Source organism: Sphaerodactylus townsendi, linkage group LG09, assembly GCF_021028975.2.
Source record: "Sphaerodactylus townsendi isolate TG3544 linkage group LG09, MPM_Stown_v2.3, whole genome shotgun sequence".
In the NCBI taxonomy this organism is placed as follows: Eukaryota; Metazoa; Chordata; class Lepidosauria; order Squamata; family Sphaerodactylidae; genus Sphaerodactylus; species Sphaerodactylus townsendi.
The window spans coordinates 54,052,902-54,076,208 of record NC_059433.1 but is presented as its reverse complement, the minus strand read 5'-3'; the positions used below and the strand labels follow the sequence as shown (position 1 = coordinate 54,076,208).

General features: G+C 43.4%; 1 protein-coding gene across 2 annotated transcripts in view; it reads left to right on the top strand.

Annotated features, from left to right (window-relative positions):
* The first annotated feature begins 13,140 nt into the window (after window positions 1-13,140).
* Window positions 13,141-23,307, top strand: part of ALKAL1 (ALK and LTK ligand 1) — a 47,044-nt gene continuing 36,877 nt past the window's right edge. Inside the window, exons 1-2 of one of the 2 annotated variants that reach the window (XM_048507270.1) lie at window positions 13,141-13,893; window positions 17,019-17,121. In XM_048507270.1, the coding sequence (XP_048363227.1) occupies window positions 13,500-13,893; window positions 17,019-17,038 (414 nt within the window). In that variant the 5' untranslated portion in view covers window positions 13,141-13,499 and the 3' untranslated portion in view covers window positions 17,039-17,121. Of the gene's footprint in view, window positions 13,894-17,018; window positions 17,122-23,307 lie in introns of those variants that run through there. The other variant, XM_048507269.1, reaches the window with a different exon arrangement.

Genomic DNA, 23,307 nt, shown 5'->3' with positions numbered 1-23,307 from the left:
TTTGCCATTGTCTTGCTATGCATAGCAATGCGAGTCTTCCTTGATGGGTTCCCATCCAAGCACTAACTGTGACTGACCTTGGTTAGTTTCTAAGCTGTGATGACATCAAGCTATTTAGGGGCATTCAGGCTGTGGGACAGAATATTACAAGTACAAATATTAAAATTTATTATGTGTGAAGATGTGTGAAAACAGAAAGCTGAAAATACACAGAATTTTTCTATAGGATCACAACAAACTGAATATTTATTATTCAGATTTTAAAGTATAAGTCAATCTAAATACAACATCTAATTGCTCTTCAATTACATAACCATGGTCAGTTCTGCACAACACAAACAAAACATTTTAAAGGTAAAATATCAGATTGTTTTGGTTTGGCCCAATGCGGAACAAAAACATGAAAACTATTATTTTTAAAACATTTGTACAGAATGGGCTATGATTTACCCTCCTGCTGCTTTTTAATAGTTGTCCTATAGGTCCATTCCATTGCTGGAAAAGGTGAAAAAAAAGATACAGGTGAAAAAGCTGAGTTATTATGGAAAGGATCATGTCCGAAAGGAAAGTGACTGAATTGTTCAGCTACATCAGTGCAGGAGTGTAGCATGAAAAATCCCAAGCCATCAGACTTTAAGCTGAGAGAAGCATTAATCAAATAGCTTGTTCTTTCATATCTGCAAATAAGAAATCTACCAACCTGTGCAGAATTGTATAAATATACAGAGTCACTGGTAAGCAAAACATCTTGACAGGAGGTCATGTAGTGTACCACTTGGGCATACCTAACTTGTGCTAAGATTGCAGCAATCTGGAGGATCACTGCCATCTATTGGTAGATAATATACACAATATTGCAATATCTTGTCACCAATGCAAAGCTGCAGAAATTGAAGCATAGTATCTGAGAATTAGCATGTTCTCTAATAACATGATGACTTTTCCTGTCATGTTAAGCTTAGCAAAGTTACATTAATAAATCCTGTTCAAATAATGGAACTCAGCGCCCGTGCGGAAAGGGCCATCATTAGAATGTGAGACTTGAGGAACCATCCAGCAACACAGCTCACTGTGTAACTTTTGGACCAGAGATGTAGGTAAGGGGTTTTTTTCTCGGGTTCAAACCCCTCCCATTACATGTCCAGCTTGCTTGAAACAGTGCATGGAATGGAACAGCTGGAAAGCCCTGTCACCAAACCCAACCCATAAAAAATCTATACCCACATCACTGTTTTGGACAGTCAGTTATCTCTAAGTCTTACTGACCAATGTTGTGAAGATAAAAGGAAGGCAGGAAAACATATTCTGCTTTTGAGTTTCTTTGAAAAGGGTTGAGATAAAAATATGATAAATGAATAAATAGGTAGCAGTAACCCATGTTAATGTTTCTTCCCTGTTTCTCCTGGAAGTTTTTATCAGTCTCCCACAAGAATTCACAACACCACTATCAATTATAGGCTTAGTTACCACTGTGGTAGTAGCAGAAGATGAAGAGTTTTGATTGATAACCTGCCCTTTCTTTCCTGTAAGAAGACTCAAATGGCCTTACAAACTCCCTTCCTCTACCTACAACAGACACATTGTGAAGTAGGTGGGACTGAGAGAGTTCTGAAAAACTGTGACTAGAAAAAATGACCCGACTTCACATGTAGGAATGGGGAAGCAAATCCGGTTCACCAGATAAAAGTCCATTGCTCAGGTGGAGGAGTGGGGAATCAGGTTCTTCAGATTAAAACCTACCTGCTCTTAAACCACTACACCATAGTGGCACTTTTTCTGAGATGTTAGGTGGGCTTACATAATTTAAATGTTTCTCTATACATTCCCTTCCCATGCACAGAGAATTAACATGCACAGAGAAGGTTTTTGTTTCTGTTCTTTCAATCATGCTGATTAGGCAGGACACTGGAAATTAATCACTCAATTCAGATCTGGTCATCAGTGGGCATTGCATTGACTCACCTAGTAGCAGTGCCAGAGGAGGCATCAGCTGAGCTGACACTGAAGGGTCAAACCAGTACAGATGGAGGACTTCCAGTATGAAAATAGCTCTGTGTGGACTTGTCTGGAGCTGCTTCATACAACAAAGCCCAAATGCACAGTCCAGAGGCTGCTTAAGCCTCTTTGGATGGAGAGGAGACAGCCACATGAGCTTTGGGGGTGATCTCCTCTAAGTGTGATCATGTAAAGAACACTCATCATTATGATCCCATGGAGTTGAGAAGATGGAGCAAAGCAGCACTGCCATCTTGTCCAGTTTGAGCTGCCAGTCTTCCCATGTGAGAAAATATCCAAGCTGAATATCTCTGAAAAAAATGAATTAATATTGAAAAAGATTCAAAAGAGAAGGCAAATCACCACTGTCGATAGCCTAAAAGAAAGTAAAAGATCTTTCATAAAAGATATGAAAAAAGATAAAAATATTTATCTGAACTGATATGAAATTAAAATAAAAAGGACTCCCACTAGAAAAGATGTTACAATGTTTTAAAAATCAGAAAGACTATTGATCTTCTCTCCCAACAGGCTGCCAAAACACAGACCAGAAAAGAAGAACAATATGTCACCAGCTAGAAAGAGAAAGGAAGAGAAGGGGATGTTGTTTGTGTAAAGACTTGATAAACTTTAGCAAGCTGTGGAAGCAGTGAGCTCTACTGGGCAAAAATGGCAACTATGTGCAAGAGTTCGATCGATGATATTTCAGAGTTGTTAAATAATTTGACAATGATAACTATTAATCTGCAGAGTCTTAAAGTAGAAGTGGACTTACTGAAGAGGTGTAAATAAGAATTTACCCACAATGATGTCAGAGCTCATGAAAGGGGGGCCACGCAGGGGGACCGTCCAGTTACGCAGGGGGCCATCCAGACACGCAGGGGGGCATCCAGACACGCAGGGGGGCCATCCGGACAAGCAGGGGGGCCGTCCGGACACGCAGGGTGGGCGTCCATTAATCCAGTGATTCTAGTTCTGGATTAATTCCATCTGTTTGAAATCTACTGGTAATTATGGATTTGTTTTCAATAGTGGACTTAAATCAATAACAGGTCTTGAATTCTACCTTATGCTCAAGTGAAGGTGAAAGATGGCAATCCTACAACCATCTAATTGTGTTCAGTCATTTTGGGGAAATTGCTTTGCTGTCTTAAGTGGAGGGCTTTTTGAGTTTGCAGCACATCCTTGTTATAAGGCTACATGAATTGTGGTCCCAACCAGATATCTCATCATGAATGCTTTCTGAAGAAGCAGATAGTTAAGTTCTGGCTATGACATGTCTGAGAGTAATGAAGTTCCCTGTTTGCTGTCTTAATCTTGAGAAAGTTCTCTGATATCTTGGAATTTTCCAGCTTGAAGTACAGTACTTCGAATACTGGACTTGACTGGGGTTCAGAAGATATAACCTTCTTTACTATCCCATAAGAGGAGAGGGGATTACCTTAATTTGTATAAATGAAGAGTTCTACCAAAGGACTAGCTAGATTTCAGCAGAGGACTATAGCTGGATTTTCTTTAAAGTCTGTTGATGATGTCATTAGCTAGTTCCTAAATATGGTGTTGCCATGAAATTTATTTAGCATGATGATCCCCGGACTTGAATGTACTTGTAGTAGTGAGAAGAATGAGTTGGATGTGCCCTTATGAGAGTTACACAGGAATTTACATTTCCTACAACCTCAAAAATCACTGAATTATTATTGACATCAGCAAACCAGATGGTAAAACAATGGAAAGAATTAACATATATGAAATCAATTCACATGTTAGTGAATGCTAATGTGCAAAAAGAAGAAAGGTCCTTCACAAATATCATTAGGGAAGTTACGAAACCAGTGTCAAGGTTTTTTTTAGTTCTCTGATATACAGTCTGATGCTCAGCAAATATGTCAAATGAATTATGGACACCTTATGCCTATGTTCTTTTCTTACTCCCTGACTAAAAGGCAGCATAAATTGGTGAGAATAAGAGGCTCTATTTTTGCTGTTTTTTTTCCAGAGCCTTTTGAAGGAATGGTCACGCTGGGATTTTTTTTTTTGATTAATGGGGAAGCCCTTTGTTGCTTCTTCCCAATAGGACCTGCTGCTGTGCTCAGGAATAGGATTTCAGTTTGTCAAAACTACCTGGGATTAAGAAAGAAGTCTCCTTCTCCCAGGTGCTGTTTGCCTGTCATTTTTTGAAATACGTTCAGAAGACATATGCCCAAATTCTCTAAGCATTGATGAGGCATTGCACAATAACAGAAAATAAATTTTAAAAATCCCTTAGGCTCTTAGGTCTATTAAAAACAAAGGGAAAGTTATTTAAAGTGGAGGTTTAAGGGTTATAGTTTCTTAGGAAGTTCTTGTCATTTTAGGATGGATTGCAGTTGCTATGTTGCTTTGCGCTTTTAGATTGATCTCCAGCAAAATCTTAATACTTTTCATCACATGGGTTTACATGAATAAATAGGAACCACCCTAATAGACTAGCCTGATTTTATCACAGCTCAGAAGCTAAGCAAGGTTGGTGATTGAAGGGAAAACCACAAAGGAAGCCTAGAGCTGCTATGCAAAAAAAGACAATGGGAAACCACCATTAAATTTTGTGAGGTCTTGCCATGAGTCCATTGTGATTCAATGGCATGCTTTCCCTTTTAAATAGGAACATCATATTGATATAATTCCTATCTAAATTGTAGGGAAAAATTAATGTTTGTAGATATTCATTTCTGGAGCAAATACATACCTCTGGAAGCAGAAGAATGTCTTACTAGTAAAAACACTGTAAAATCATAACACCATCATAAACTCATTAAAAAGCAAGACAGTAAACATAAGACATTAACAAAAGTGGAAAGACATTAACAAAAGTGGAAAGATTCCAGGTGGATCCAGTGGTGTATCTGCCAGAAGGACAGGGGTCAATTGTCCCCCATTAGATCATGTGGGTGGGCGCCTGGCAGACACATGGCCCAGCCCCATCAGCCTGCCCAGGGAGGCCTCTGCCAGCTAAGTGGGGTGTAGGGGGGGATGCAGAAGGTAGGGGTGCACCCGGAGTACCCCCAGGCACCATTTCTCCTGGTATGCTTCTGGGTAGATCTTTGTTACCTTCCAGTTTCCTCAGCAGCCCCCCCCCCAAAAAAAAAGCCACAGTAGCTCAGGCAACTGCATGGAGGAGGTAGAATCATAATAGTTACCTTCCTGTTGGCAGTGGAAGTACAATGGAGTAAACTTTTCATTTATGACAGAAGGATGTGAAGGTTATTTTGCTCATTTTCCACTCCTTTCTATTGAAAGGAATCAACCCTATGAAATTGTATAGTAAATGCAGTTATAAAATATCAGGATAAGAATATGTGGAAAGATTCACGAAACCCTTTTATTCTGCTTTTCCTCCAAAGCTCTTTCAGATAAATTTTTCTCAATTTATCATCTAAAGAAGAAGAAAAAATATTTCAGGTGAGCTTCTCTGGGGTGAGTTCTGAAGCAGGAAGACACAGCAGAAGCCTTGATCCAAGTTCCCATCTACCTTACAGTGGCCAATAGTGGACCTGATCAATGTCTTAGATGGACATTTCAATGTTGAAGAAGATTTTACCTCAAGGATCTGTTCTCAGGCCATTTAAGGGTCAAGACCAGCATTCCAATGTGTGACCAGAAACCATCCGGAAGTCAACAAAGATCATTAACACAGGAATAGTGTGCTCATTTTGATGTGCTCTAATGGTGATTAACATTCTCAACTATCTGTAAACACACTGCAGGAGTATTTTTGAACCTTACCTATACATATATGATAGTATCTGTGTTGTGTTTCCCTAGAAGGAAGTGCCACTGAACACTAGCCAAAGTTGAGAAATGGCAGTTTTGCGGGGCATAAAGGAGGAAATGGCCTTTATAGCATACAGATGAGAAACTTGTGGCTATTGTTAATCACTGATTATTGTTAATCACTAATTTATTGTTTATTGGATATTGTTAATCACTGATTTAAAAAATACATTGTTTTAATCTTCTTTATGCTTTCATCCTATACATACATAATATATTAATTAACAAAATAGAACTTACTTTGAAATAAAACATGGGTTGAATGGAATTGCATTATTTATGTATTAATAGACAAGCTGAGATCAGATTTCGTTTATTCTTCTGGAATGAAAGCCTTCCTGAAATAAGTATTTCCATATATTGAGCAAAGACAGGGAAATTCATCTCTATAGTTAGGATTACCTAAGTCATGTTTGCAGAGATGAAGAATTTGTGTTCGTAGCTTTTTGCATAATCAGTGTCTGCCATTACAACTGTGGTTCTTTGCAACTCAATATTTTTCTTTTCCTTCTAAAGATCTTTTCTAACTTTGGCTAGACTTTTGCTATTCATTTTCTTTTTTAAAATTTTTATTGTACATTTGAATATTCCATTTTATATTAATACTCTTCTTCATTCATTTTCAAACAATACATTTTCCCCCTTTTTCCCTCCCCCCTGTATTTTCTTCATAATTTTATTCTTTGTAATCTCTTCTCCCATATCTTCTCACTGACTCCAGCTTCTTTCATCCAGTCCGCATATATTGTCCATATTTTCAAAATTTCGCTCTGTTTATCTTGCCACAGTTTATTTTTTGTTATTATATCGAAAATGTCCAGTGTCACTTGTTCCCAGATATATTCCAACCATTTCTGGATTGTCCATTTTTTCTTTTCTTTCCAGCCTAAAGCTATGTTGCATGTGCTGTTTGATCATTATTTTATACATATAGCTATATTTTTATCTACCCTTCTATCCTCCATTAAACCCATGAACATTAAATCATTATTTATCCCAATATTAATCTTCACCAGTTTCTCAATATATAACAGTGTTGGAGAACCTTTTTGAGACCGAGTGCCCAAATTGCAACCCAAACCCCACTTATTTATCGCCAAGTGCCAACCTGGCAATTTAACCTGAATGCTGAGGTTTTAGTTGAGAAAAAAACAGTTGGCTCCCTCTTCCTCCGCCCCCACCTGCTCAAGCAGGTGCCAGCCTGCTCTAGTCTCCAGCAAGTCCCACGCGTACCACTCTGTGCCTCTCTAGCATCTCTGCCTCCTCTGCCCCCCCCCCCCCCCCCCAGGCAGCAGCCACCTGGCGCACAGGCACCAGGCCCACCAGCTTGTGTCCCCCTCCTAAGCTTCACTGTGGTGCGCATAATTTGGTGCTCAGTGGCCCAGGCCAGCCTAGATGTGTGTGTGTGGGGGGGTGATTTTCTGCCCCCCACATGACAAACTCTGTGTGCGAGTGCCCACAGAGAGGGCTCCGAGTGCCACCTGTGGCACCCGTGCCATAGGTTCACCATCACTGATATATAACATTACGGTTGTCACTTCTATACATTCCGTCCACATATGACTATAATATGCCTCCTGGTCTCCGCAGTGCCAGCATTTAGGACTAAGTCCTTTAATCATATATGCTATTTGTTTTGGTGTTCTATACCATTTCAATGTCACTTTCCAACTCCATATATTTCTCAATCTTTATATTTTTCCAACTGTCTATTAAATTTTCAGTTTTCCCAGTATCTAGAACACCTTCCTTCTCCCATTTTTTTATTCAGTGTTCTTATCATAAAGTCTTTGTCATCAACCATATACTTGTATATATGTCCCAAATTTTTCCCTTTACATTTTTCATATAGTTCAAAACATTTAGCCATTATACATTCTCCTCTTATTCGTGAAACTTTTATCCTTTCCCAAATGCCCCTCATTTCCAACCCTTCCAGCTGATTGAAGCCAGCTTTAGCATATCATATAGACCAGTGATGGTGAACCTTTTCAAGACTGAGTGGCCAAACTGCAACCCAAAACCCACTTATTTGTCGCAAAGTGCCAACACGGCAATTTAACCTGAATACTGAGGTTTTAATTTAGAAAAAGAAAGTTGGCTTCAAGGCACCCATTACTTGGGAGTAAGCTTGGTGGTAATCAGTGGCTTTGCTTTGAAGCAACCATGCTTCTAATGGGTGAATCACGACCCTAGGAGGGTTTAGAAGAAAGCCCCATTGCCAGCAACCGAGCTTACTCCCAGGTAAAGGATTGTGCTTTAGTTCTTCCCATGAAAATCAGTGGGGTTTAACAGTATTTAATAGGTTTATTCTACTGTCACATGCCCTGCAGCCCAGGCCAGCCTAGATGTGAGCGGGGGATTTCCCCCCCCACACACACACATGACAAACTCTGTGTGCGCATGCCCATAGAGAGCGATCTGAGTGCCACCTCTGGCACCCGTGCCATAGGTTCGCCACCACAGATATGGACTAATTGTTGCAAGAAACAGGACATATGGTGATCCTGACTTGTGTGTGAAGGTGAAAAAGTTGTCAGAATTGGGCTGAGCCACATTACCCTGGTCTCTTCAAAGTTCCCACAAGGCAAGTTCTAGTGCTGGTCCCACATTGGGACGGGGGGGGGGGGGACATGTGCAGAGGTAATCTGTTTAAAAAGGATATAATTTATATTTATATAATATGAATAGCTATATCTTACCTATGTGTGTGGGACAGGTCAATTCCTGGAATAATCAAATGGACAGTGGGAGAAAAAAAATTTTTTGGTGCTGCAAATATATTTAAAGAAAGAAAACCTTCACACACAGACACCCTTTGTTTTGCTGAGCAGTGGTGCTTTCAGCATTTCTCTCCCAAGCTTGAAATCAACTAGGCTTCAGGGGAAATGCTGAAAACATGAGAAATGAAGAAGGCCTTAGATCTCCTTTCCGACATGCTCCAGTTTTGCTTCAAAACAGACCTTTCCCTGACTTCCTTACAGATGAAAGAAAAGTGGTATCTTTCTTCCACCAAGGCTAATCACACTTGTGGAAAGGGTGGTGGTGGTGGTGGAATTTTTGCTCAGGAACATTGCATGGCTACATGTGTTCATGATTTTATATGTAATTTAAGAAACACTTCCAAGTACAGTTCCAAAAAACACTTTCCTGGGCATAAGCTCCTTGGAGTAAATTTCTCATATGCAGAAATAATTTGGGAGGTATTTAGGAAGATCTCTTGCCCTTTTGCCCTTTAATTGGGTGTCTATCCTGGAGGAGGTATGAATATCGCAAGGCTTACTTCAGTCTCTATTCCCCCGCATCCCTATGCTTGTCTGTTACAGGGAGTGGAAATGACTAGTTTCTGCCTCCCTTTACAGTTTGCAGAGCACAACTGTCTGCTGGAGGAGGATATCTGAGCCTCCAGTCAGAACTGCCAAAAATTAGAATCGTTCATACGAACAGCATCTGTGCATACAGCCCTCAAAAAGTCTGAGATAATGCAATGATTGCCAGAATGTAGAAACTGTGCACAGAAACACCAATTGCTACACTCATGTGTGACAGGAACATTCTGGCTGCAACCAGCTGCTGAGGTCCTCTCACCTGCCCCCTCCCGATTGCTCCTGTTACCACAGAGTCTTAAAGAACATTGAGATTTCAAAATAACTAAAAAATAGTTCTGTTTGGATTCAGAATATTTGTAATATTAAAGAATGGGTGTGGTTTGGATAAATTCTTGATTTAAAGATCTGACATATCCTTCTTGTTTAGAAGTGTCCAAGAACAATAAGAAGTAGTAAACTGCATTCCTGTTTTGTGATCATTATTTTGACCATAATTCCTGGTATTCTCCAGAAAACCATATCCTGATTTATAACCTAGTTTCCTCCTTGATTATATATTTTAAAGTAAAAAAGAAACCTCAGAGATGTCCATAATAAAACAGCGATGTGATTTGTTTCATGCATCATTCAGGTATTCACTTTAGTTCAATTTTTCTTTGATTGTGAATAGTTTCCTCCTGATTTCAACTGAAACGTTTTACTTCACTGTAATGTTTCAATTTCTATTCACAATTGGATGAAAGCAGGCCCTGGTACCAGGCAAACTGCTTTCAGTTTTCACTGTGTGGGCCTCCATGGCAAGGCATTTTTATCTCTGTCTTTTGACCTTGGCCATTCTGGCATTCCTGCCTCTCTGTCTTTCGCACTCTCTGAACCATGAGCTTGTATTATGTGTGAGGGAGAGATGAGGAAGTATGAGTTTCATATAGTGGGGTGCTTCCTGGATCCCGCTAGGATCAGCTTTTTATTTCAAGCCTGTGTGCCTTTTCCATAATAAAGACTTCCTAACCCTAATAGCATAGAGTCTGAGTTGGACATAGATTTGAGGTTTGACACATCTTTACTTGTTAATAAGCTTAAAAGAGTAATTTGAGAGTGCCCAATCCAGGCTGATAAGGATAGCTAGTTTTGGAGGGGAAAGTAAAATTCCCTCACAGTGCTTTCAACATTCTCTCAGAGGTGGCAGCTAGAATAAGCCTGACAGCATCTCCTGAAGAGCTTAGGTCGCTCTCCGCTCAGGCTGCCTTCATGAGTGGCGGCTTAGGGTGGTGATCTCTATTACACCTTCACACTTCCATGGTTCCCTCCATAGAATCCCACTGATTAGAAAAGAAAGCAAAAAAAAAGTTGGCAGGAACAAGTGAAAGGGCCAAAGTGTTTTGGATGGATTTTGTTTGAAATGAACAAGAGGAGCCTCACTTCATGCAGAGGCCCTTCTGAGGAGGCGCTGAAGTACAGTGATTGTTTTCAGAGTGCAATTCCTTCTGAAACAAATGCATATCCCTCTTCAGGAATGTGAAGAATGAGCATGAATTCATAAGGAGTCACCAGTGTGGCACCCACTGGCACCATTACTTGTGTGGTTGGCTCTGCCTTCTGGGTGGACATTTTGTAGTCACACCCACTACCCTGTGTCAGAATTCCAAAGGGTCCCAGAGGCTCAAGGACCCTGACATCACCTATGAACGTTCTGTGCGTAATTAGAAAATGTTTTTACACCAAAGATTCAAGACAGAGTCTATCATATAAAACAAAGAAGGCCATAGCAGACAAAGCAAATAAAGTCACCAACTTGAATACAATGCAAGAATGTGGGATTAACAGTGCCATTCTAAGAGTAAACTTGAGTAGGATTCTGTTTTCTTAGGACTGCACTGCAAATGTCCTGATGTGAGAAATAGGAAGGAGGTATGTTGTGCACAGGAACTTTGGGCTTTCTGTATATTGGAGAAATACTCTAAAACATTTTTTTACTTCTAGCAGTGAATGAAACCCTTCTGTGACACATTATAGGGGCATTTAGCAAGTTTGTAAATGGTTTTCACAGGTTGTGATTCTAAAAGGCTCCTTCTACCTGCCATCACCTCTCAGAATTGAGGGGAACCTTAGTCAGACCTCAAATATATCATGAGAAGCTGGAGGGTGGGGGTGGTTCTTATACCCACAACATAAGATTTTATGGGGGGAAACCAGTCCTTTCTGGAATCTCATTAAAGATTTAGCCCCAGTGCTTTCTAAAATGGCTTCCCTCTAGCATGTATGATGCCGGTGGAGCCCCGGGGCCATTTGCATGCTGAGGTGTGAGCGGCTCCAGATTAATTCTACCTAGATTAATTCAATTTTGAGTGATTTATATACATCCTTCCCACCTTTCTTCAGTTCTAGAGAAGGGATTAATTTTTATGCTGTGTTTCTTTTTCCTCCCATGAAGGCATCAATACTTGGGAAATCCCACCAACATAAGCCAACTCCGCCATACACACACATAGACAACACAAACAAAAACAGTGTGAAGATATATGAGCCTGGAGGAACATCCTCTAATCTGGGTGACAGACTAATTTCATCAGCAGCTGAGAGTCATTCTCAATTGATGGCTTTGAATTGGCATCCTCTGGGGGACAAGTGGGGAGGAGGAAGTTTGTCAGCAAAAAGACCCTCTTTGAGCAGAAGAAGAATGATTAAGAGAGGGCTTCGTTGTCTGCCACCCACCTAAAGTCAATAGCACTCAATGGACAGGAGGAGAATGAACTATATAAGCCAGGTGAGCTGCTATTAATTTCACCTTTTGAAAGCGCTGAGAAATCTCGAGTGGAGAAGACTCCTGCAGGAGGAAGAAGCAACTCTTGCACGGTAACAAACCAACCTACCAACCAACAATCCTTCCATTATCATCATTTCATTCATTGAAAGAGAGAGGGTATTGTACCAGAAGACTCTCTTTCTTACAGTACTATTATGGGCAGCTCTTGAAATATTATGCCTGTAGGGAATGTAGAGATTATTGCTTTTCTCATTTGATCGATATTACATTGCCGCTTCCAATTAATCAGGATGTCCCCTTCAAGAAATGACAGAACTAAATCTGTCCCCATAGTGAGCCTGCCTGAAAGAAGGAAAAAGTTTCAATATCTGGAGATAGAGAAAAGCGTGGGTATTTTTTTTAAAGCCAGAGCTTTGCATAAAGTGGTTCTGAAATAGTTAAAAATCCAGGTGGCTTTCTAAATAGCTGGATTGATTTTATTTCCCTTTTAATCGGAATTGTTCAGTGCATTTAGAATGTGGTCCTCAAAGAGCCCGAGGGTTCAGCCCATCCTGGTTAGTTTGCAAAGCGCTTTGGATGTGTGTGTGTGGGTTTTTCCCCCCAAGTGAAGCAGTTGTCATTGGAAACAATAGCAAATAATAAAGAATGAGAAACGTTCTCGAGGCTGACAGCACTTCTCGATCGAGGGGCTGCGTGGAAGAAAGATTTTTGCTTGGCAAAGTAATTCTGAGAACAGGCGGTGATTTAAAAACATCATCACTTTGAAAAAGGATGGTTAAAAGCAGGTGACAAATTTGTTCCGGAACCAAATTTAAATTGCATCGTAGAGAATTTTTTTTCACTCGCTGGACTTGGTCTAGTATTCGAATGTACGTATAAAAGGTCCGGGGGAGGGGGGGGGGGCAGAAGCAGAGAGATGTGGGAGACTGGTCGCGTGTCGGAGATGCAACAGCTCATCCGGCCAAGTTCCCTCGTGGGCCACGCGTAAAAGGCGCAGGCGATGCCCGGGGAACCCTGCCGGTCCGCTCCAGTCACCACCGCTGGTGTCCGGCGTCGACCGCCTCCAATCCCGTGGAGCGTTTGGGAAAGCATGCTCGGCAAATCCCCCACAAAGCCCCTGGCTTGCAATATGCCTCGCCTGCTTAATACCCTTTCCCCCCTAATCCGTGTCTATAAATGTTCCGGGGAGGGAAGCGGCGGGCCGGTGGGCGGGGTGGCGGTGGAGGGACCAGTCAAAGGAAGCGCCTCCCCGCCGGCCTGGGCAGAGAGCAGCCAGGTGGCCCACCGGCGAGTGCCCCGACGGGACCGGTCAGCAGCGCCCACGAGCCGTCTTCGCATGAAGCGGCTGGAGCGGGCCAGGAGGTTCCGGACCGACCCCAGAGCCCCTCTGGCCGCGCCACGTGCCTTTGCTGCCGGCGGCGCCCGAAGCCACCCTCGGGCCGTGGCCCCTCTCTGCTCGCCGCTGGCGCGCGGAGCGATCGCCCGTCCCAGCATGAGCCCCGGGCCGGCGGCAGGCGGGAGCGAGAGCAGGAGCTAACCCAGCCGGCGCTGCCGTCTCTCTCTCTCCCTCCCCACCCCTTCTCCTAGGAGGCCCAGCGATGCCCGAGGCCAAGCGATGCCACCCCGCGCTGCCGGCCGTCGTCTTCTTCCTGCTCTTCGCTTCCGTCCCGTCCCCCACGCCGGGTGTCGAGGGCAGCAGCGCTACCAGGAGCCGACCTCGGGACTTCCAGACGCCGGCGGGGGACAAACAGACGCTACTCGAGCTCCTGCTCAAAGGTCTGGGGGACGGCGGCGGCGGCAGCCACCAGGCACTTGCACACCCCCTAGGGACCGAGCGGGTCATAGCCCGGCGCTTCGGCGGCAGCAGAGCCCTTTACCCCGCGCCGGCTGTGCTTCAAGAGCCCCGAGGGCTGTCCTTCTCGTCTTCCGCTTCCTCCAGGGAGCGTGTGGCTGGACATGCCGCCAGGCTCCTCTCCCTTTCCAGGCACGTAGGTAAGAAAACAACGAGCTCCTCCCTCCCTCCTTTCTGAAGTCGAGACAGATTTCTCTTCGTGTAAGAAACAGGAGTGACTCTGCCAACGTGCAGAGTTTGAGCAACTAAAATCAAGATAGACATACTGGGAGTGAAGGCGAGGTAGGGCTCCGTCTCTCCATCCCCCCCCCCCGCCCCCTTGGGATGATGGTGGTTTCTCTCGGGGAGCAAACGGGATCCTCCCCAGCTGAAGCCCCGCCATCTGCACAGGGCTGGCTGCAGCCGGCATCGGCTGGGTGGGAGCTTTGACGAACTTCACTGTACTTTTCATCCCGGGGAAATTCGTGCAAGGTTGACAGGCTGCGCTCCGGAGGCACTCAGTTGGACGTTAGTTCCGCAGTTATACGTAACGGAGAAAACATTTCGAGGGCTGCTCAGAAATAAGTCCCACTTTGTTTAATCCGGTTTAAGTGTTCTTAGGACTTTCGGATAAGGTGTCGCCGGCTGGCTTTCTCACGCTAGCGGGCTTGAGTTGAGCCCCTGAAGTTTTCTCCGCCTTGGCTGGCGGCGCTGCTGGGGTACCCGCGAAAGTTGGGGCTGCTCCCGGAACTGCACATCCCACGCCTTGAGGCAGTGATGAAACTGACAAGCCGCCTTCACTGGCAGCTCTGGGTAGCAATTCTTTGCCTTGTCTGTGTCTACAGCCGAGCGGGGGTTTTGATGCTGAGCAGAGACAACGAATTCTCTCCGCCTTCTCCTTAAAGTTCTCTGATAAACAAGTTCCATTGACTTTCAGGTCCTGGAGTGCTTATGTAGGCTCTAATAGCTGCAAGACTCCTGAGCCTAAGAGCTGCAATTCAGCCTCCTAGTCTGGGTTTTTTATATTCATGCAAAAAGAAAGAGTTCTGAGAGAATCTTCAGTTGAAGTGGCAGACAGGCATTAAAGAAACCCTCTTGCAAGCAGAGATCAAGGGAAAGTGGAGCGGCTGGTCTGTCTGTGTCTTACTTGAGTTTGTGTGGGTGATTTCAGGTCTTGTTTTTAAAAGGAGGGGAAGGGTCACGGTCTCTTCTCATTTTTCACCTCTTCAATTTTGGAGCCTTGAAAATGTAGACATATTACATCCATTTCCTTCTGGCAGTACATCTGTTGAGGAAAAAAAGCATCCATCACTTTTGTGTAGAGAGGAACTACTTGCCCCCAACTATGCAGGTTACTCTTACTTTTTCTTTTCTTTTAAAGAATGGGATAGTCCCTTTCTAAACAGCTGTAGGAAATAGCAGTTAAAGGGCAAAATGAGTTACAGAATCACAAACCACCATGCTGGCTTTTAGACATTACTGTGTGTTATGAAGTAATTGACATCTAGGGAACTTTGACCTCTGTTCTGTGAAACTTCAAGAGGGAAAAAAACTTAGTATTGTTTGCTTTTACTTGAACTGGATTAATTTTCAATGTACAGAGAATTGGTGGGAGTGAAGGAGAGAGAGTGGAGTTCTCAAATAAAAGGGACCTAAAGTTAGGCACATCTAAATAATATTAAAGCGCTAGGAACCATGCATCTCTTTCTGCTTAATTCCTGTTGATTTCAGTGGTGCTCAGATGTGTGTGTCTTTTAATTGTACTTAACAGCAGGGCTAGGGCTTGAGTGGGTGGATGGGTGTGGGAGGGGCTAGTGCCCTGAGTGGCAGGCAAGACCAGTTGAGGAGACTCAACTGCCTGGAAGAGATTACTCATTTTGCAGGCCTTTCTACAACCGAAGCACCCTCCAGTCTTCCACCTTTAGGACCTTCCAACTCCCATGTTCCCACCCCCCTCTTTCAAGGACAGAGGCCATAGTAGGCTTTGGGCACATAAGACTTCTAGAGAAAACTGAAGGAACCGCTAGGCTAAGCTGACCCTAACACTAACAAAACATTATATTACTATGTAATTGAGCAGCATTTAGCCAACGATGAACCTGGAAAAGTGAGGGCTGCTGGGAAGTGTAGGCCTCAGCCTTTAGGGAGGGCCCAGATTATAGCTCCTCCCAGAGGGGCAAGGACTACACCTTCCAGAAGCCCCTGCTGTAGGAACCATACTCCCCCTCACACACATGTTCTTCTCCCTTGTGACAGCAAGCCCTGAAATTCTTTAATATCAATGGTGATAGATTCATACCAGCAGCATTGAAGGTGTTTAATGCCAAGGTGGCCCAGTACCTTTTGTATGGTATCCCCATCTGGATCCAAGCATGGCACCAGAAATTGGAATGCATTCAATCCAATTTCCTATATCAGATCTTTGGCACCCCACATTGTGTCCCCTATGGTGTTCTTTGTTTGGAATCAGGGCAACATTTATTAGAAACAAGGGCATGGGTTGTAACTTTTAAGTTTTGGCTGCATCTTTGTTTTTGCACAGACCCTAACAGTTTATCCCTGATAGAAATGAGAGAGCTTCAGCTTTCGAAATGGTGGCTACATATTGAAAAAAAGATCTTTTCGGGCTTCTCATGAGAGGCCCTACAAAAGCTCACCGCTCCAGAGATTTACCATCGTCTAAAGACTAAATTATTTGATCAAGAATATCAATTTCTCCTGACCAAAGCACCACGCTCTTGCTCTCTAATATTCTTTGGGATTATCACTCAGAAATCTAGCCATTCTATATACCTGGAACAACTTGTTAATTACAATTGCAGATTACAATTACAAGGTGTAACTCTTTTCCCTCAGTACATCTTCAAGGTCGCTTTTCTAATATTCCACAAAATGAGTGTTGCTGTCGATCCTGTCCTGATACAATTGATTCACTTTCTCATATTTTGCTTTACTGTTCAAAATACAACAACATTAGAACTGATTTGAGGACTGTATTACCAACAGGATTTATGCTCCTTTCTGATAAGTTAAAAATGGCTAAGCTTCTAAATAATTCTAATGTTGAAATCTCGGAAGCTGTTGGTATATTTTTACTCTGTGTACTACAAGTTGTGCAATAATGGCTTTCTTATTGTATTTAGAATTCTTCACACACACCGGTTTTATGCCTAATAAAGGTTTTGGATTGGAAAAATTGGACAGCAAGCCTTGAAAGGGGGGGAATGTGAGACTCATAGGAAGCTATACTTCCCTCCTTCCCCAATGGTGTGCTTTTTCCTACCAGGTTCCCATGCTGAACTTTGAAGAACTTCATTCATAGAACCATGGAACAAATTCTGTCAAGCTGCAGCTGACCTGGAGGAGCCCATTTACAAAGTTAGGGAAGCCTGTTTGTTGGTGAGGAGGAAGGGAGGAGGAGTTAGCCCCCTTAGTGGGTGCTGTTAACATACCAACCGTTTTCTAGAGCCTATTGTATTTGTTGGTACGATGGGCTTTTTGGCTAGAACAGATATAAAAGGAAAGGGGGAGGACCCCCAAACTGTCTTCTCATTAATAGCCTTGGTCAGTTCATTCAGACTGAGGGCTGTGACTTCATTTATTGAGTAAATCCCTCTCAGGTTGGGTGTTCCTCTTTTCTTAGTGTTTTCAGCTTTTCCTAGAGTTATTATCTTTTCCAGTGACTAAAGTACAAAAGCTTCAGTTTAGCCATTTTAGCTTCTAGCAGTATAATTTCCAGATAAAGCTCTTCTTGAACTGTACTTTATCGGGCTGTGAAGCAGTGTGAAATGTGTTGGGTGTTTCCCATGTCAAAATTATATGTGCTGGATTTTTAAAAAATGTCCAGGAAAAGACTAGGCTGAAAAGCTTTCTTTTTGTTTTGGGTCTTTATGTGTGTAGCAGGATTGAGGGAATATTTGAACATTATAGATAGATAAAATAATGTAAAAATATAATTATTCATTAACAGCTTTTAGATGTTAATTAATCACTAACAGCTCCTAGAGGTCAACATAATTTGTTCTATCATTTTAAAGAACTGTTAATTATATACACTGATATCTCTATCTATCTATCTATCTATCTATCTATCTATCTATCTATCTATCTATCTATCTATCTATCTATCTATCTATCTATCTATCTATCTATCTATCTATCTATCTATCTATCTATCTATCTATCTCTCCTTATATAATTGCCTAAGGGATGGAATGTTCGACGATGAATCCCTAGCCAATGGGTGTGCAAGACTCACAACACCCCACAACACCCTAACCCTAATCATGCTTACCTTCACCCAACCCAGGAGCCTCCCCTGCCACAAACAATATGGGCTGTTCTCCTGGGGGAAGAGGACCCTGCCTGCCCCTCCCCCCTTTTTGAATCCATTTGATTTTAATTTAAAATGGGCTCTGAGGGTGCGTGTGTGTATGTATATGTGTATGTATATGTATAAAGAATATAGTATTTATGGGGCATCATTTGTACTTTTGCCTACCTTCAAAAACCTATTCAGTGATGAACCTGAAAAAGTGAAGTGTAGTCCTCAGAAAAAGTGAAGTGTAGGCTGCTGGGAAGTGTAGTCCTCAGACTCTAGGGAGGGCCCAGATTTTACCCCTCACAAGAGCTGAACCTATGTGCAAGTTAATTCAGTTTACATTGGCAGGTCAATGGCCTAATTGTGCTGTTGGGTAGTTTCCTGTCAGATACATTGAGGCACATTACAAGTATTTGCATGCTTGTGTCAGTGCTCTAGTTTTGGTGCAGGTTAATCCTATGCCAAAGATGCGTGTCCAGGGACAGGGCTGCCTCCCTGCACAGTCTGTTCTATCCCCACCCAACTCGCTTGTCACAAATGTCCACCCAGGGACCCTGGAGCACCTCACAACCAACAGCCCCACCCCTGGACTTATCACAAGTTGGAGGGACCTCCAGGAAGCCAGCAATAAGAAGGAACAGCAGAGAATTTGCAGGAGAGCCTGACCAACAAACGCAATCCTCAACAGTTCCAGGAACAGGGTAGGGGCAGCACAGCCCCAGACAAGCTGCTGTCAGCAGTCCACATCAGCTTTAGAGAGTAGGACAGGACTGGCACAGCCCCAGTCAGGCTGCAATCAAGGAGGAGGACCAGGAAAGCTGATGAGTCAGTCTCAGGCTAGCAGGGCAAGACAGCTTGCAAGTGACAAGGAGGCTGAAGCAGGGAGCTCCCAGGCAGGAGGGAGCCTCCTGAGAGGGACAAAAAGGAGGCAGGGCAAGGGGGAAGAGATGGGTATGGTGCAGGGGCTCAAGCTTCCAGGAGTGCTGTTAACTACCTGATAGAAGTAGAGAATTTATGGGCAGAAACCAGACTCCTGTTCTGTTTATTCTAGAAGGGTAAATGAGCTTCTGTGAGGCCAAGGGGGCCTACCCTGTAGGGGCAGCCAGCAGAGCAGGCATTCACAATGCACATGTTGACTCTAGAGCAGAGGTCGGGAACCTTTGGCACCTAGGGAGCCATTTGGACCCGTTTTCCACGAATGGGCACTTGGAGCCGCAGATATTTTTGGCATTTGAAATGAGGATAGCACTGTATATGTTGTTTTTTGCCTTCATGCTTTGTATAGAGTAGACATTGTAGTGTGTTATTATGGAGTCCATGCGGTGCTACAGAGAAAATTGAATTTTACTTGTATGGAGTGTAGATTTTGAACATTTTTTGTGGGGGTGTGCTGGTAAAGGGTGGAGCCTCATGGGCACGTGCACTGGGGAGAGAAAGTGGGGAGGGGATCCCTTTTTTGCAGCAGATGGCTCTGTAGTGGCAGCTGCATGCTTGCTTGTCTGGGCAGCTGGGGTGAGGCTTGGGACACCAGGACCTCTGAGTTTCTGGCTTTTCCTGGCACCACCTCCTCCTCCATTTTTCCCACCTTGTCCTTTTTCCTTCTCCCGGTCTCTCATGCCCTCCTCCCTCTTTGTCCCCTCCTCAGCACACCTGACCGGGGGCAGTCCGACGAGTGAGAGCTGCCATGGAGATGGCTGGTCATTGAGCTCTGTCCATCTAAAGCCAGTCGGTTGGTGGGGACTATAGACGGGTTAGACGAGAAGCGGCAAGAAGAGCAGCTGACTCCGGTGTCGACGTTATAGAGCGCAAGGCTAGAGTGGATTTAAAATTCAGCGGAAGCCCCAGAGCCGGAACTGGATAGCCCGGATAGTGCAGAAGCGAGGGAAGTGAGGAACCGACGGGTCGGTGGAGGGACCTTATTCACAAGCTTGAAGTGGAGGGCTGGTCGCAGAAGCTTGGGACACCAGCTTCTGCGACCAGCCCTCCACCTTTTTTTTGCTTCCGGAGCTTGTCGAATCCATAAAGTTCCCCCTCTCCACCTTGGGCGTCGGTTCCTCCTTCTGCTTCCCTCCTTCTCGCCTGTCCGGGCATCAGTTCCAGCGCCTGCTGGGGCCCTCTGCAGCTGGGGCCGCCGTCCCGCTGCACGGTCGCAGCTCCCTTTGCCGCCTGCTGCCCTGGCTGATCCGGCCAGGTCCATGGGCTCTATGCTGCGCTGCTGCCATCTTCGTTGCCAGCCCCTTCCTCCCTCCGGTCCCACCCAGCCGGCTTGGGTGGCTCAGTAGCCGCCCAACGCTCCCACAACGCTGTCGACCTTGGCAGATGGACAAGGGCTGCGGCCAGCCATCTCCATGGCGCTCTCACTTGTCGGAGCGCCCGCGGTCAGGGGCTGGCTGGGGCTCTCTGCGAGGTCCGGGAAGGGGAGAGTCCCCACTCCCGGACAACTGTGTTGTGCCCGGGCGAAGCCGCTGTGCAGGGGTGAGGGAGCCGCATGTGGCTCCCGAGCTGCAGGTTCCCGACCCCTGAGTTAGATGTAGGACAGCCCAATCTGGCGGGGGGGGGGGGCAAATTCCCCTCTGGAGCTGGCACAAAGGGAAAATGTGTCAGCGGCGGGGGGGGGGATGTTATATACTCTGGCATCCAGGCACCACACAGCTCCACGGCACCTGGTCAGGAACCTATCGCACAGACCGACCATCACAAAACACTGCACTGTCATGGCCGGGGTGGGCCAACTGAGCCCCATGCATCAGTGGAGCTGCAGGCAGAGATACAGCATGCTATTCCCTGCAATTGGGGATTCTCAGGGGTTTTTATTATTTTTTAAAAAACCTTTTTTGCATGGGAAAGCCCTTTGGAGAGGGTGGGACAATGTTAAAGCAGCGCTGTCCCCACTCACTGGCCCCCTCTGGATGGGGCAGTTAATGTAGCATTTGTTACATTAGGGCTTTGTTAAAATTTCATTAATAAAATATAAACTAAATGCCTTTAATTTTGTACTCCCCGTTTTCTATCTTAACTCTTAAACAAAACTTTTTAGCCCATTCATTTGAATTCTATTAGACAGAAGAGACTATGGATTTTGATAGTTTTCTTTTTTGTGCATAGGGATTTCTGCCTAGTATCCTGCATTCTGAATCATAGTAATTAAATGTAACAGAGTAATTTATTAGACTATTTGGGCTTTTTAGAGTCCTTTGTATGCAAAACTCAGTACATTGTGGTAATCTATGTTCTTTCATGAGCAAAAAAAGGACTTTCAAAATAGAAAAACTGAGGCACTAGCTCAGATGTATTCTTTGTGTTATTGCTGACAGTGAAGATCATTTTAGAATGTATTCATAGTTGAAAGAATTTCAATCCACGGCGGTTTCCTGTTATCTGTGTGAGTGTGTCCATCTATCTGTCGATCTATTCACACACATATGTGTACTTTACCTGTATTTCATTTCAGTCTGCTAAAATGCGTGGAATACAGGCTGTATTATCTGTATTCTAGCACTAACATCTATTTCGTCGCAATTAAGTGATGAATGGTGCAATGTCTCGAATAAGCCAAAAGGTTACAATATCACTGAATGCATCTTTCCAAAGTGACCAAATTCCACTCCAAGTGACTAACTCTGTTAAGTAGACTGTGAAAGACACTATGAATTTTTATGCCAATTTTTATTCCAAGTATATAATAAACAACACTTATTATCAAACAACCCTTCACCTCTCATAAAGAATCATTTGTTCTGGTTCTTTAAGGGGAAATCTGCATGTGATTGAAAACTTCAGAGAAGGCAGATGTCCAAGTGTGATTACAGCAGTAATACTGGGAGAAGGGTGTTTAAACCTTTTCCTTCGTGCTAATTTCCTGATTTACCGTCCCAAGCTGCTTTTAGCATATTGGAGGGCAAATGAAGATACTGGAGTTAGCAAATCACAAAAGCTGGGGGGCTTGCTAATTTAGGCATCTTTCTAGGCTTCTAATTTCATTGAATTTGATTTAAGGATTATTCTAGACATGTTGTCCTTGCAAGCAAGGACCCCAGTCTGAACTCATGTGTGGGGAGACATCCTATTTGCCCCTTTCTCACCATATCCTTTTGCTGTGGGTCCATTTCCCTCACCCATGCTCTGACAACTAATTTCCATTTTCCCCCTGAACCTACTCAAATGCAACTTTCCTTATTGTCTTAGCTCATCCGTCCAATGTTATATCACACCTGAACTGTCTCCTACCTTTAAAAAAACCTTTGTGTGGGGCACAGGTAGTCATTTCTTTACCGTTGTACCCATCGGCCATAATTTTACCAAAATATATGTTACATAATGCATATTACGTAACAGTTAATACAAATATATTACAAATAAAATAAAACTCATAAAATAAAACAACAGTCTAAAATATTAAAACATTACAATTTGGCTATGCTCTGTTCCACATGAAGATTTTAGTACAGTCAGTTGAGGTGCTGCAGCTGATAAACTTGTATGCTTCTACATTTTAATATAGTCCTGAACAAACATGAGAATTATCATTCATTTTTACTCAGTGCCTTTGTCAAATACCATTATTTTATGCATTATTGAACATGGTATTTTGATACAAGAACATTTATAGTTCATTGTATTTTTTCTTTCTTTCAAATGAATGGAAGGGAACAGGGCTAGGATCCAGGTGGAGCATTTTACAACAAAGAAGGTCCTGTATGTTTTATTCTGTGGTGGAAGAACATACAATCTACTAACATTTTTGTGTAGAGCAGGGTATAGCATTCTTGCAGAATTAATAGGTACTAATTTCTTCCTTCTGTTTATTGCTAAACAGAAGAAAATAGTCAGTTTAAGAGTTACCATCAGAATAGCATGAGTCAATAAAAAGCTAATGCATTCCTCATTAGAGCCAGAAAAAAATTACCAGAAAATTACCAGCAATTCATGGTGGATGGGTACATAGGATGAGCAGTAGAAAACAAAATGGACAATATCTTCAACCTGCTTGAGATCACAGAGACCAAGACTTTGCTCCACAGGTATTTTTAGAGTCTGCCCTGTAAGAATTCATGGTTTGAATGTGCACTAGAGAATGCTTTCTTAATGAGGCATTGGTGATATGGGCTAAACAACAGGGGGGAAAATTTACCTCAGGATACCTTAAGGAAAATTTTGATTGGCAAGCCATGCTAATATTGGGAAGAGCTTACTTTGCAAAAAAACAAAACAAAACCATTTACTGATTTCTTTTAAGTTCCAAAGCTTTTCTACT